The sequence below is a fragment of the Protopterus annectens genome, chromosome 11.part0 (assembly GCF_019279795.1).
Source record: "Protopterus annectens isolate FY-2018-M chromosome 11.part0, PAN1.0, whole genome shotgun sequence".
In the NCBI taxonomy this organism is placed as follows: domain Eukaryota; kingdom Metazoa; phylum Chordata; order Ceratodontiformes; family Protopteridae; genus Protopterus; species Protopterus annectens.
In genome coordinates this window covers 1432021411-1432037003 of record NC_056745.1, presented here as the reverse complement: position 1 = coordinate 1432037003, position 15593 = coordinate 1432021411, and the positions used below count along the sequence as shown (strand labels likewise).

The window sequence follows — 15593 nt, the reverse complement described above, 5'->3', positions numbered from 1 at the left end:
CAATTCCCTGGCTATTTCTTCCCACACTATTTACTTCCCTGGACCCCTGTCTAGCAAGGTGACTGACTTGATCCCCGGGGTGAATTTTCTTTCTCGCATCCAATAGTCAGGGTTCCTTTTGAAGAGGGCCAAAGAGGCGCTTTGCTTGACATGTATGGGCAGTCTTTTCCAGAGTCTGGGGAGTGTCTGGGTCAGGAACCTATCCCTCCAGCATGTTTTGTTTATTGTGATGTCAAGGTTTAGATCCCTGGAGCGTGTGGCTTGTCCAACAGCTCTGGGTTTGACATGGCTTTGTATGTTAAGCAGAGAGTAGATGATATGCGACAGAGTATAGCTGGAGTTTTTTTAAGGTGGTCAGCGTAGGGTATCTGCTTTAGGCCTGTGATTCTTTTAGTGAGGTATTTTTGCGGCCTTTCCAGTTGTTGCAGATGTCTTGAGAGGTACATACCAAATGGGGCATTGTATTCTATAATGGATCTAATAAGGGATGAGTACAGTGGGTCAATTACCTCCTTTTTTTCCGGATGAAAAGCCCTTAGTGATGAGGTGTGCCACATAGAAGGATTTCCTGACTGTTGTGATGTGGTTATCGAAGGTGAGACCACTGTCCACCTGTGTCCCTAAGTCTCTTATCACACTTTCAGTGTTTAGTGTACTGACACCTATGTGGTAATTCACAGGTACATGTTTTTTCTCAAAGGGGATAACTATACATTTCTTGCATTGAGCTTGAGCCTATGGCTCTGGCACCAAGCATCTGTTTCTGTAAGGCCCTTTTGTAGAGTATCCACATCATTTGGGGATTCAATGATAGCTGCCAGTTTGCAGTCATCTGCGAAATTTGTTAGCCAGAGTCCCTTAGTGTTGGCCTGTACTTCAGAGAAGTAGATGCCAAACGAGTGGTCCCAGGACTGAACGCTGAGTTACTCCACTTGTCACTTGTCTGGAGCTGGATTTGGAGTCGGCTACTTTTACAGTGTGGGTTCTGTCAGTAAGCCAGTTGGCAACCCATCGAGTGATGTATGGATTAATACCCAGCTTAGTAAGTCTGTCTATGATTCCAGAGTGGGGAATGGTGTGAAAGGCCTTGGCAAGGTCCAGATAGGCTGTGTGGACCGCCTTACCCTCGTCCACGGCTTTGGAGACTGATTCAAAGAAGTCAGTCAGGTTCAGGAGACAAGATCGGCCCTTTACAAACCCAAACTGGGTGGGTTCTAGTGTTTGAAGGTTGCCAATGTCTTTGTTTATAAGTTCCATGATAATACGTTCCCTTTTGGAATGTACCTCACAAGACATCTGCAGCAGCTGGAAAGGACACAGAAGTACCTCACAAAGAGGATTACTGGCCTCAATCAAATTCCCTACACTGACAGCCACAAAAAACTCCAGCTTTACTCTGTAGCATATTGCCTACTCCGAGGTGATCTCTGCCTAACATATAAAGCTATGTCAAACCCAGAGCTGTTGGACATGCTGCACCTAAAGAAATCCCAATCCCTCCAAGCTACACTCTCTAAGGTCCTAAACCTTGTCACCACAATAAATAGGACACGCTGGAGGGATAGATTCCTGTCCCAGAGACTTCCTATACTCTGGAACAAGCTACCCATCTATGTCACGCAAAGTTCTTCATTAGCACTGTTCAAGAAAAATCTTGATGAGTGGATGGGAAATAGGAAATACACCCCAGGGATCACTTCTGTGTCTCTGCTGGACAGTGGCACAGGAAAATAACTTTCTTGGGTGGCATAAGCTATGGTACTTTGCTGGCTAGGCTTACGTAGGCCCTTGGGCTAATAGCCTAGTACCTACCTATGAACCTATGGCCTTGCAGATCAGGCTCATCAGACTGATAGGGCGGTAGTTCCCGGGATCCAAGGTGGATCCCCACTTATGGAGTGGAGTAACTGTAGCTGTGCGCCACTCATTGGGCATGAAGCCTGAGGTGAGGCTATGATTAATCATGACACTTAGGTGAGGTGCCAGTTCATGTTGTAGTTCATGCAGGACACAGCCCGGGATGTCATCTGGTCTCATGGATGCTTTATTCTTATCTTTGAAGAGTGCGTTTTTTTACCTGTGTGGCCACTATTACCGGAATTTGGCAATCTTCCAGTATTGGGATGGGCCATTTAGGGGGTGAGATGGGGGTGAAGTTGGCACTGAATTGATCTGCCAGGATATTGGCAATATCCTTTGGATCAGTATATTTAATGCCATTCTGTTGTAGCTCAGAGCAGATCTGAGCATTGCCATTTAGATTCTTGACATAGTTCTAGAATGCCTTGTGGTTGTCTTTGGAATCTTTGGCAATTTTATTTTCGTAACTAGCTTTGGGGGATTTTATGCGGGATCTCAGCTTCTTACTGAGGCTGGTAAGGGAGTTTTTGCATCCTGGGATTTTCCTCTTTTCCGCAACAATTTCTTCCTTTGGTTGTAAAGTTTGTTTATGGCAGGGGACCACCAGATTGGCTTCTTTTTTTTGGAGGAAAGCATCTTGGTTCTATTTGGGATGGCACAATTCATGCATGAGTGGATGTGCTTGTACAGTGCCTTAGTGTAGGATTCAGCAGTCAAACTTTCAGTTCCTGTCTGCATGGGTGTCATGAAGTTTGTCAGTTCTGACTTGAGCAGCATGAAGTTGGCTTTGGAGAAGTTTTTTTATGGAGGTTTCCTTACTGGGTGGTGGGGGTGGGATGTGAATGTTAAGGGTGATTAGCTTATGGTCAGACCTGACCAACGAGGGGGTGACCATAGTTGTGGAGCATCAATTTCCCATGTTGGTAATGACCAGGTCTAGGATATTGGAGCGCTTGGTGGGACTATCGATTAGTTGATCCATCCAGGGCGTTGGAATTTATGAATTCCATGAACCGTTGGGCAAAGGTGTTGGTACACGAATAGTTTTCCCAGTTAATGGCAGGGTAGTTGAAATCACCCAGTATTAGGGTGTTTGGTTTTATCTTAATGTTTTCCAGTATGTTTAGAAAGGAGTAGTGATAATCTTGGGGCATGGTGGGGGATCTGTAGCAAGCTACAGTTTGGATTACAGTCTTACCTTGTGTTAGTTGCACCTGGAGAATTTCAGATGCATTGTGTTGGGCATCTAGCCTGGTGGTATTAATATCCTTGGTGAATAGGAACACTCCTCCACCTTTAGTGTTTCGGTCCTGGTGTGGTGGCCGAAAAGTGTGGTAAGAGTTGTAGCCTGGTTTTGTAGGGGTGCTCTTTGGCGCCTTTTACTAGGTCGCAGTTACTGCACAGATATCGATGTTCTCCATTTTTAGGAGTGCCTTGAGAGAGTGCATTTTGAGGTTTAGACTTCTAGCATTGAGTAACATTACCTGCAGAATTTGCATGCTTGTACCTGTTATGGTGGTGGTTTTGTCCTTTTAACTTTGCCTAAAAATGGCACTATAGGGGTGGCAAGAGCCTTAGCCAGTAACCTGAATCACAGGGGCGACAGGTGCAGACCATCTCTGGCAAAGCATTGTGGTCTGTTGATCATATCGTCCCAGGCAGACAGATACTGGATCCCCTTTGAATAACACCAGAAGCTTAGCCAATTGTTGAAGTCAGTCATTTTGTCCTTCTATTGTGGTATCATTCTGGGCAAAAGCAGGATGCTACTCAGGGCTAGGGTCATACCTGCCTGGGCCACATGATCCGAGAGCTCTTCCATGTCTCTTTTCATGTAGTCCAGGGAGGTGCGTCTCAAGTCATTCACTCCAACATGGACAGTGACAGAGTTATATTTGTACTTGTTGTGGAGTGACTTGAGTGCATGCGTTATGTGGCGGATCCTGGCACCTGACAGGCAGCTGACTGTAATTTTCTCCTTGTTCAGCCTGGTGAGTGCATCATCAGTGTGCCTGACTAAAGAGTCACCTATGACTAAAGTGTTAGGTACGTTGTCTTGCTTTAGGGGCTGTTGCTGGGTGGCACACTGGTGTTGTGAGCTATGTGACACTTTGGTTGTGATTGGTGTATGTTTGCGTTTCAGCTTCGGAGGTCCTTGTTGCTTGGGCAGGTTACAGTTACGGGCCTACGTATATTTGGATTTAATGTTGCTATGTGTGAGTGTTGGTGGTGTGGGTTTAGAAGGGCTATGTGTTGCTTGAGGTGTAGTGTGGGTGTTAACCTTCTCCTCTTGACTGTCTAGCACAATCTTGGGTGGAGAGAACTTTACTTCCAGTTTGGCTATGTAAGTGCATCTCTCACAGGTTGTAGTTTTGGGTGGTAGGAGGAGAGGGTTGTCTGTGTACATGAGGCAATTGCTGCATTGCCTCAGTATGCCCAGATTCACCAGGTGGACAGGAGAAATAACCGGAAGCTGGCCCTTGGACATGTCTGGTTTGTTGCTTTTTTTGTAAAGTACAGGAGCTGTTTTCCCTTACCTTAGCAAGGTACTTTGCAATTATAATCTGTTTAGTGCCTACGATTAATGTCTCCTTATTACCAAAGAGAGTTGAGTGCTTTTATCAGTTTAAGGCCTCCTAGTGCTTTCCAGCAGGTATTAGAGCAAGTACTCGTCACAGGGATGCTTAAAGGTGAGATGAAAAAAATGTTTTATCCTAAACACTGCAGTGTGCACTAGATAAGTTAGATGTGAAAGTAGATAACTTAAGTTTTACCTGTCTAAAAAGTTAAGTTTTAGTGGAGAGTCACTATTTTTAAAACAGCAAAATAGATTGAAAGGGGGTGGTCACTTTTGTATTCTGGTATTATGGTATTTATTGGCCAGTAGGATGGCCAATAAATTTAAATAGGTGAAGGGGAAAGATTTCACGAAATGATAATTTTGTGCTTATTCACACAAGCCAGTGAAAGCAGAGAGGAAATGAGATATGTGGTCAAATTAACATAAGAGGCAGACAACTAGAAAGACGGTGGTATTAAGAACAAGACAATAAGCGGGTGGGAGAATGGGGAAAAAAGTTCTGCCTGACTCACAAGAGACAGAGCTGTGGTCTCTTTTGAAGTTTTAATATGTAGTTAAAAGCAGAATACAAGTAAAACACAAGGTAAAACAAGTCACAGTATTCAAAATATAAAAAGGCAATAAAGTAATACAAAATACAACAAATAAAAAACAAACTAACCTTTCCTTCACAGCAAAGTGTAGCAGAGTCTGGGTGAGCCTTTCTAGTAATGCTCTGAAATGTTTTATTTTACCCCTTAAATAGAAGATGTTAAGTTGTCAATCTCGCCTTCATTCTTGCTTGATGGGTTCGGAGCCGATCCCTCGGCTCCGACTCGGCACTTGCTAAGCTCGAGAGTCACTTTTACCAGCTCGAGGCAGCCCCATATCCCATGATGCAAGGCGGTAAGTACCCAGATCTCGTTTGCCGCTTCGCTTATGAGGTCCTCCTTTTACCATCTCCTGGTAAGTGATTCACTTTTTTGGATATTTAAGCCCCTTTTTGCTAAAAACCCTTTTATTTTTAGTTTTAAGTTAATTATATAGATTTTCTGACAGAAAATCCCTGTCTCTTCTAATTTTTTTTAGTCAAACTTTACCCATCCCATCCCCTCCCTGTTAGGGTGTGTGTGTTTGTGTTTATAGTAATACCTTTTTGGTATTTTATTTAATTTAATTCTTGACTGGTGTGTGTGTGTGTGTTGTGAAGCACCATGTCAAAGGAGAGGGTCTCAGGTTTTAAGAAGTGTGACTCGTGCTGTCAGAAGATGTCTCTGACAGACGGTCACACTTCTTGCCTGTATTGCCTGGGGCCTCTTCACCTGCAGGACTCCTGTGCTATTTGTCATTCCTTCAGCCAGAGAGTCCTGCAGGAAAGACGTAACAAGCTGATACTTAGGGGCCTTCTTAAGCCGGAGGGCTCTCCGGCTAAGTCGGCTCCATCAAAATCAGCCAAATCTTCCAAGGCCCAGGCTTCTGTGTCTAAGCCTGCGGCCTCGCCGACTTCGTTCGAGTCGAGATCGGCTCGGCTGGAGCCGATTCTGGCTTAAAGCCTTCGGCACCGATAGCTATCGGTGCCGATCCTGCATCGACCACTTCGGTGTCTGCTCCGATCGGTTCCGACCACCATGTGGCACAGGCATCGGTGTCGGCTCCGATCGGCTCCGACACCGTTACTTTTGTGGCTGTATCGGCTCCGGCTGGAGCCGATGCATCGAGGCTTCCTGTCGGCTCCGATAAGTCTTCGGCTCCGACAGGATCTATAGTATCGGTTCCGATGGCTCATTCCAGGAAGAGGTCGAGGTCTCCTTCCTTGGAGCCGATACTTTCGGCTCCGGCTTCACCTCTCCTTTCGGAACGGAGCCATCGGAGCCGATCTTCAAGGTCATCCAGGCTTTCAGATCATGACCTAGAGAGAGTGGTCAGCAGATTACTTAAGTCACAGGTACTGGCCCAAATGTTACATAGTCCGTCTCAACAGACGACTGTTGGTCCACACCCCGTTACAGTTCCTCCTTCAACTCTACCCCAGAGCTTGGAGTTGGAGTCTTCGGGAATGGTTACTGCTACGGCTGGAGGACGGATACCCCCTTCTGTTCCTTCAGCCTCTACTCTTATCTCCTCTTCGAGACCTTCCTTAGAGGGATTCGGTGGTCGGGCTTCCATGGTCTCCTCCGAGGGGGTGAGTGGCATCGGACCCTTGTCTGAACCCGCTCTTCCCCTTGGAGCCTCGGCCTTGGTGAGCTCGGCTCCGACATCTGCCTCGGAGACTTCCCTTTTGGTGGTCCCTGGAGTTCCTAGTTCTTCGGAACGAGTTCTCTCGGACCTGCCTGGGAGGAGCATTCGAGGTGATGAAGAGTGTGCTGGCCACTGGTATCAGTCAGCAGTCTGTTCCCGTAGCTCCTCCCTCTATAGTACCTGTTGACATCTCTGCCACTTCTCTTGCTACAGGACCCAGAGATCCTCCGCCTCAGGTTTCCCCATTGGGAATTTCCCCCCTTCCGAGGATTCTCCTGATGTTTCGGGAGATTCTCCTAGGATGTGGTCTTGTAAGAGGAAACATGTAGACTCCCGAGTCTGTCACTTCGGATACTGACTTTGATGAGTCAGAGGGATCCCCTAGATCCCCCTCTGAGGATGTCTCCTTCTCAGACATCCTAGAACTCCTTAAACAGAGGGGAAACTGGCCCACCAACAATCCCTCTGAGGATGAGTCAGTGTACCTAGAGGCGTTTGGATCTCGGCCCTCCACCTCCTGGGTGTCTCCGCCTTTCGACCCCCTTATGCAGGTTATTGCACGAAAGGCGTGGGCAGCTCCTGACTCTGTAGAGTCAGTCCTTAGGAGGCCTTCAAAATTTATCACTGCCCCGTGTGACAAGCAATTCCTCACTAAGGGTGTCCCCGCTGATGCCATGGTGGTGGCTGCGGCCACCAAGAAGGAACTTGCAGATCCTTCCGTACCCGTCCATCCTCCTAATAAGGACTCTAGGACCATGGATAGGTGGTGGCGGATGTTTTCCTCAGCCACCTTTGCTATCCGTTCGGTGAATTACCTATGTCACTTCACCAGACTCCAGAGGGATATCCTTAAGGAGCTGGGTGAAGTAGTACAGGATCCTACAGCTGCAGGGGCTCAAGAAAAATTGCTTCGCAGCTAGGAACCCTTAATTCCATTGCAAACTCCTCCATGTGGCTAATATCTTATGCTGCTGATGGAGCGAGTAGAGCCGCAGGTACAGGTGTGGCTCTTAGACGCCAAGCCTGGATGCAGCTATGTGATTTTCGCGGATCCCTTTAAGGCGTCCTTCACAAATTCTCCCTTTGATGGGTCAGCTTTGTTTGGCCCTCAGGTGAAGGAAACTTTGACCAGGTGCGAACAGGACGGCAAGACTCTTTCTGCTGTAGGAGTCAGTTTTTCCACCTTCTAGACCTTATCCCAAAGGACAGAAAGGTGGGAAAATGTGGTTCCGTAAATCCCAAGGAGTCACGCCCGGATTCACGTGGTCAGTTTACCCCTAGAGGCAGAGGGGTAACAACAACAGATGCGCTCTAGAGGCAGAGGGGTCCAAAAACCAGGGAAACAGAGAGCCTCTCTCTGACAAGCCCTTTCAGCATCCCTGAGATGTTGCCCGGCTGTCCCTCCTTGGAGGCAGTCGGGAAGATTATCACGGTACCCAGAAGCCTGGCATTCCCTCACACAAGACAGATGGGTACAGTCGATCATATCCAAGGGTTACATAATTCCTTTCGAGGAAAGTCCCTTCCCTCAAATTCCCTTCCAGATGTACCACCGGTCTAAGGGAAATTGCAGAGTTAGAAGTCTCAAAACTACTGCAAAAGAGCCATTCAGCCAGTTACAACAGACCATTCAGAGCCGGAATCTACTCAAGGTTCTTTTTGGTCCCCAAAAGACGGGAGACTGGAGACCAATATTGGATCTCAGCAGACTCAACAAGTCTGTCAAGAAGACAAGATTCGAATGGTCACTCTTCAGTCAATTCTGCCCTTCTTACAGAAGGACAACTGGATGTGCTCAATAGATCTTCAGGATGCGTACTATCACATCAAAATTCACAGACGCTCCAGGAGATTTCTCCGCTTTCGGCTGGGGTCCAGTCATTTCCAGTTCAGAGCCCTGCCCTTTGGTCTCACTACAGCCCCCAGAGTGTTCACCAAATGCATGGCAGTGGTCACGGCTCACCTGAGACGTCAAGGATTCCAGGTGTTTCCGTATCTCGACGACTGGCTCCTGTCAGCCACCACCAGGCATCAGCTTACACAAGCCAGGGATTACACAATAAACCTTTGTTCTCATTTGGGCATCTCGATCAACTTCGAAAAGTCATCCTTATCGCCCAGTCTATTACCTTCATAGGCGCAAACTTAAACACTGTTCGGATGTCAGCTACCCTTACAGATCAAAGAGTTTCAGACATTCAGAGTCATGTCAGAATCATTCTGGCCAGCAAGAAAGTACAGGCCAGAATGGTTCTAAAGGTATTAGGTCTCATGGCTGCGGCCATTACTCTTCTTCCCCTGGCTCGATTCTACATGCGCCTTCTTCAGTGGATGCTGTTCACACAATGGTCATACCAACAACTTCCAATGCGTCACCAGATTCTGGTGACACAGACATGCAAAGAGCATCTTGCTTGGTGGATCACATCTCCTCAGGTTCACCAAGGCAGGTACTTTGTACCCCATCCCGATAGCCACTGTCACCACGGATGCCTCCCTGATCGGGTGGGGGTCATTATCAGGGCAGGATGGTTCATGGGGCGTGGCAGCCGTTCGAGTACCATCTGCACATAAATGTCCTGGAGATGAGAGCAGTGCTTTTAACGTTGCAAGCCCTCAACGACTTTCTTCCCGTAGGGACAGTTGCAGTCCACACAGACAACATGTCTGTAGTTTGGTATATCAACAAACAGGGCGGAACCAAGTCTTACCCCTTGTGTCGAAGCTCAGACTATGGCAATGGGCGATCTCCTCTCATCGGTTTCTGGTAGCAACGCATATCCCTGGGAAATCCAACATTGTAGCGGACAGATTGAGCAGAGCTATTCTCATGCCTCACGAGTGGTCTCTCAAGCAATCTATAGCGGAAGAAATTTTTCTGGAATGGGGTCGTCCATGCTGCGATCTTTTTGCTACTCCCCAAAACAGCAAATGTCCAGACTTCTTCTGCCTCTTCCCTCCATCAGGCCATCCCCCCAGAGATGCTCTGACCCAGGATTGGCCCCAGGGACTTCTTTATGCCTTCCCTCCATTTCCTCTGATCCCTCAGGTTATCCAGAAAGCTACCGTTTTGAGAGCCAAATTGATTCTCATTGCCCCTTACTGGCCTCGACAAGTTTGGTTTCCGTTCCTCCATCATCACCTTTTGGTGCAGCCGAACCCATCTGGCATCTGGACCCGGTGCCAGATCTTCTGATTCACCAATCGGGTCAGCTGCACCGGTCAATCCCTTCTCTCAACCTCACAGCATGGTTGCTCCACTTCCTTCCTTAGCCAGGCTTCCTTTGATCTCTAACCCAGTTAGAGACATCATAGTAGCTTCGCTAAAATCCTCTACCAGGAGGATTTATACAAGCAAATGGAAATGTTTCTCTTATTGGGCTAAGGCCAAGAATATTGATCCTTTTACTGCCCCTGTTCAGGCAGTCCTGGACTTCTTAGCAGAGATTTTTCATGCAGGCTCCTCTTCTTCCACAGTCAGAGTTCAATTGGCTGCTATTTCTAATTTTCATGTCGGGATAGCAGATCATAATATTATGTCCCATAGGCTCTGCAGGGCCTTCTTGAAAGGAATTTTCCTACTAAAGCCTCCAGTCAGGAGTCCTCCTCCTCAGTGGGATCTAAATTTAGTGCTGACATCCTTAATTCTTCCCCCCTTCGAGCCAGCTGTTTCTTGTTCCCTGAAATATCTTTCTTGGAAAACTTTATTCCTAGTGGCTATTACATCGGCCAGGAGGGTGTCTGAACTTCATGCTCTTCGGTTCGACCCCCTATTTGGTTTTTCACAAAGACAGAGTATCTTTGAGAACTAACCCAACCTTTTTGCCTAAGGTCGCTTCAAAGAACAATTTGAATCAATCCATTGATCTCCTGTATTTTTCCCCAACTATTCAGATAGAGCTGAACAAAAGCTACATTATCTTGATGTCCACCGTCAACTTAGATATTATTTGGACAGAACAAAAAAATTTAGAAAATCTGATCAACTTTTTGTTTCCTATGCGGATAATAAAAAAGGCCTTCCTGTTTCTAAAGTGACTTTGTCTAGATGGCTTTCTTCAGTCATCTCTGAAATTTATCTGCTCAGGGGAAAACAGCTGTGCTCAAAACCTAAAGCACATTCAACTAGGAGCTTAGCTACTTCTACAGCCTTTCAAGCTAGACTTCCTTTAGACACTATTTGTGCAGCGGCCACTTGGGCCACTCCTCACACTTTTGTTTCCCATTACAAATTGGACTTGGCCTCCAGGGACAGAGCCAGTTTTGGCTGTACAGTCCTCAAGAGTTTGTTCCATTGAGCCACCCAGGATAGAGGTGCTAGGGACGCGGTCCCATCAAGCAAGAATGAAGGCAAGATTGACAACTTAACATTAAGAAGTTATGTACCTACCATAACGTTCCATGTTAGTTGTCTTCTCTCGCCTTCTTTCTTGCGACCCTCCCTCCTTCCCCCTGGCCTGGACAGACCTTGTTATAAGAAACTGTTATGCTGAAGACCATTCAAACCTGGTCCTCCTTCCATCTGTAAGTTTTCTTTCTTCCTTTTGGGAAGTATTTTATGCTTGGTGCTGTTGCCCTTTGTCATCAAACGAGATCTGGGTACTTACCGCCTTGCATCATGGGATATGGGGCTGCCTCGAGCTGGTAAAAGTGACTCTCGAGCTTAGCAAGTGCCGAGTCGGAGCCGAGGGATCGGCTCCGAACCCATCAAGCAAGAAAGAAGGCGAGAGAAGACAACTAACATGGAACGTTGTGGTAGGTACATAACTTCTTAGTTTAGTTCCTAGCTCTACCCCCTCAGTTCACAAATGATTAACCATAAGTGACTTCTATCTTATGTACGAGTCCTTAATTGATCAGTTCTAATTTCTGCCTGACTCACAAGAGACAGAGCTGTGGACTGTTTTGAAGTTTTAATATGCAGTTAAAAGCAGAATACAATTAAAACACAAGGTAAAGAAAACAAATCACAGTATGTTTTTATCTTCACAGAACAAAGGATATCAGAAAATCTGACCAACTGTTTGTTGCCTTTTCCTCACTTTCATTTGGTAACCCAGTTTCCAAGATTACCTTAGCTAAATGGCTCAGAAATTGTAACATCTTTATCTGTCACTCAAAGGGACTTCACCCACCGCACCCTGTGAAAGCCCATTCAACTAGAGCTATAGCAGCTTTTGTGGTTTTTCATGCCAGATCTTCTTTAGATGGCATTTGTGTACCAGCCACATGGTCATCTCCTCATACTTTTATCACCGATTACAAACTGAACCGGGTCTCTAGGGGACGTGCGTCATTCGGCTCGATGGTGCTCAGCAGTATTCTTCCCTGAGACCTCCCAAGATTCAGGTAGCTAGGGACTTTGTCCCACAATCAAGGATTACATGAAGGTTGACAACATCAGATAAAGAAGTTATGTCTTAGCATAACATTCCATCTGTGTTGTCGATCTTCACTAATCCTTGACATTCTCGCTCCTTTCCCCGGCCTGAGACTCGTAGTGGGTTTAATACTCCCACGACTGGCTTCATATTAGGGACACAGATCTGGTGTCTTATTGTTATTTATCTGACTGCCACTATTTTAGGCAAACTTGATCTGAGGTCATTTATAGAGGAGCATTATGGGTAGAGCCTAGCTTAAGAGTTTGGAAGGCGGGAGCTGAAGTAAACGGCTGAGTCTGTTCCAAGGCTCGGAACGGAGCCCACAGTCAAGGATTATTGAAGATCAACAACACTGATGGAACATTATGGTAAAACATAACTTCTTTTTATTGCACATGTGTCTAAACTGTGTGTGTGTGTGTGTGTGTGTGTGTAGGAGGAGGGGCTCAATTTATCCTTTGGATGATAAAAATAAGAGTGACCTGTGTAGAAAACTAAAGGGACTAAAACATTTTCATTGCTTGCATCTTGCTATCTATATCAATAAACAAGAGCTTCCAGATTATAGTTTTTGCTTTATCTTTTGTTTAGTTTCTTCCCACATATCCTTAGTTGCCCTAACAGAATCCTTTTTTAGTCCATACTCATAAATACTGCATTTTATTTTGTCTGCATACATATGGGTATTGCTAGACCAATTCATGTGTGGGTGCATAGTTTACAGGTATAGCTGTTGTTTTATCTTTGTTAATTTTATTTCCCGAAAAGACTTGAAACTGTCTCAAGATATCCCACAACACTGAGATGTCCTTTTGGTTTTATCAGGTGCAAACTGATATCATCTAAAAATAAAGCCAACTTTTCTTGATTTCCATACCATCAGTGCTGAAATATTTTGACTTATTTCAAGTATGGTGCTAAATTGCCTAGGACGCACATATATTTTGCTATTGCTCTTTTTTGTGTGGTTAAAACGTAGGGCATTGTATCTTAGGCAGTCCCATTGTTTCCTGGGTAATATTCTGTTATAGTTTGACTGTAATTTAACTTGCAATAAAATGATTAATTAAAAAAGGAAAAACTAAAATGATATGCACTGAGAAGGCTGAGTAACAAAGAAGTACCATACAAAAGGATGAACATCTAAGTCACACTTTAGCACAGAATAGATGTATAGGGAGTAAAATAAACTCTTGAGATGAGTAAAGCTGTTCTTAGTCTATACCTGTCCTTTAAAGAAATTAATTTGTTAGATGTTATTGTTGAATATAGTACACTGTGTTTCTCCTGATAACTTGCAAGCTGCTGTTTGAAGCTATTATATAGCCACAACATTGAAATGTGTACATGTTTGTTTTGCATAGTGGAAGCATCAGACTGGGATTCTGTTAGTACTTCCAATAGGAACCTGTCACAGGGGCAAGCTGCAGTTTCTCTGCACCAGAAACAAGTTGACATTTCACAGAAGAAGGTTGAGCTATCTCCACCGAACAGTGAAAACCCAAGCATGCAGGGAACTCCAGGCAAGCTTCAGCCTGCACGTTTAAAAGAAGAAGTTGCTGTTTGTACTCCAAAATCTACAGAACCTTCCACTGTAACTGTACCAGTACCAGCACCTAGATCTGTTGAAAGACGTCTGGATGAACCACCTCAATCACAGTCTAGCAACCAAGTACCAGCTGAGAAGGTTGACAGTGAATGTAAGTGTTTAAATGTTTAAACAAGAAAATGCCGAGACTCAGTTTTGCAATGCTTTTCAGTTCAGCTTAAAGATTATAAGTCTATTATTTGCATTATTTTATAAACCAGACACCCAAAGTAAAGCACATATTTTTGCCTTGTAAGGAATGTCTTCATGTCCCAGTTTTATATTGTATTAATTGTACTAATGCTGCTGTGCCATTAAGTGGTTAAAATTTAATGCATTTTGTTTGTTTTTTTAATGTGGAGTTCATACAGAGGGGTAAGGCTGTCAAATGTAGTTCATGTGGTATTGGGTTTGATTCTGTCACTCCTTGTTTGCCCCCTGTGTGACCTTGAGCAAGCCACTTAATCAGGCAATACTTAGCGGCAACTGGGAATTTGGGCTAGGCTCCTTAATGGTCCCCTGGACTACAAGCACAGTAACTGCCTCTGATCTATGACTTCGTAAAACTATATTGTACTCAAAATGACATTGTGAGGAGAAACATTTAATTGTTTTATCTTTGCTGCTTTTTATACTGGTTCAGAATATTATGCTTTGCTCATCCTTTCTGCTGAGAGTCCAGTTTGGCGGATGAATTCACACTCTTGGGTTTCAGAATAGTTTGCAAACTAGTGTTGACTTGCTGCTGAAATGGCTTGCTGGCTCAGACTTGTAAAATTATCCACATTATTCTTCCCCTTAACCTCCTTGATAAATGTGAAGGAGCTTGTAGAGGTGAGCTGCCTGATGTCCACTTGCTCATTTTAGATAAATGAAGGCACTCTGACCTGCTGCTGCACTGATACCTGCCAAAGAAGAGGTGTATTGCATGTATTCACATAAACTGAAGATGTGTGCTTCACCTCCCATGTCAGAGTTATGTCATAGCCTTCATATTGCATGTATGGACTCAAGCTTTTGGAAAAGTGAAGGCATTGCAAGCCTTGCATCTGTGAAGTGCACACATTGTATGCTGCAAATGCTGTTAGGAGCAAAAAAAAAAAAAAACAAACCCTGATGGCTACCCTTATAACCTCCCATGATCTGTTCTTGCCTACTAGAAAAAAAAAGTGTGTCAAACAAGAAACGAGAGGACTGATGGTGGGCATAGGGAGAGAAAATGAAAAACTCCTTTGAATTCAAAAGGCAAACTTAAGTGCTAATATAATCTGAAATCTTTATTCTTTGGCTTTTATTAAATATATAACCATTAAAATGGGATTAGTTTATTGCAGTGTGGTGGTAGGTGGAGAGTCAGTCAACAGGTAAGGTACTGTATAAGCCTGGGATTTTTTTTAATTTTTAGTTAACCAATCAATTAATCAATAAATCAATTATTTCCATTAGATGCCCAAAAAAATTGCTGTTGGTTGTAGATTATTTTGCTACAAATTGCTATGGGTTGGAGATTATTTTACTCCAGCATCCAAGTTTATCCATAGGTAGGTACTAGGCTATCAGCCCAAGGGCTTAAGTAAGCCTAGCCAACAAGGTTCCCTGGCTTACACCACCCAAGAAAGTTAATTTCCTGTGCCCCTGTCGAGCAGAGCCACAGAAGTGTTCCCCGGGATCTATTTCCTATTTCCCATCCACTCAAGATTTTTCCTGAAGAGTGCTAATGAGGAGCTTTGCTTGACATAGATATAGGAAGTCTCTGGGACAGGAATCTATGCCTCCAGCATGTCCTGTTTACTGTGGTGACAAGGTTTACATCCCTAGAGCGTGTAGCTCGGAAGGATTGGGATTTCTTAAGGTGTAACATGTCCAACAGCTCTGGGTTTAACATAGCTTTATATGTTAGGTAGAGATCTCCTCAGAGTAGGCAATATGCTACAGAGTAAAGCTGGAGTTTTTTGAGAGGGTC

At 44.8% G+C, this 15593-nt stretch overlaps 1 protein-coding gene across 7 annotated transcripts in view; it reads left to right on the top strand.

Annotated features, from left to right (window-relative positions):
* LOC122815888 (ankyrin repeat domain-containing protein 26-like) overlaps positions 1-15593 on the top strand; it is a 2190206-nt gene that overhangs the window by 731001 nt on the left and 1443612 nt on the right. For all 7 annotated transcript variants that reach the window (XM_044088730.1, XM_044088728.1, XM_044088731.1 and 4 more), the window contains one exon: positions 13407-13742. In XM_044088730.1, the coding sequence (XP_043944665.1) occupies positions 13407-13742 (336 nt within the window). The remainder of the gene's footprint in view (positions 1-13406; positions 13743-15593) is intronic.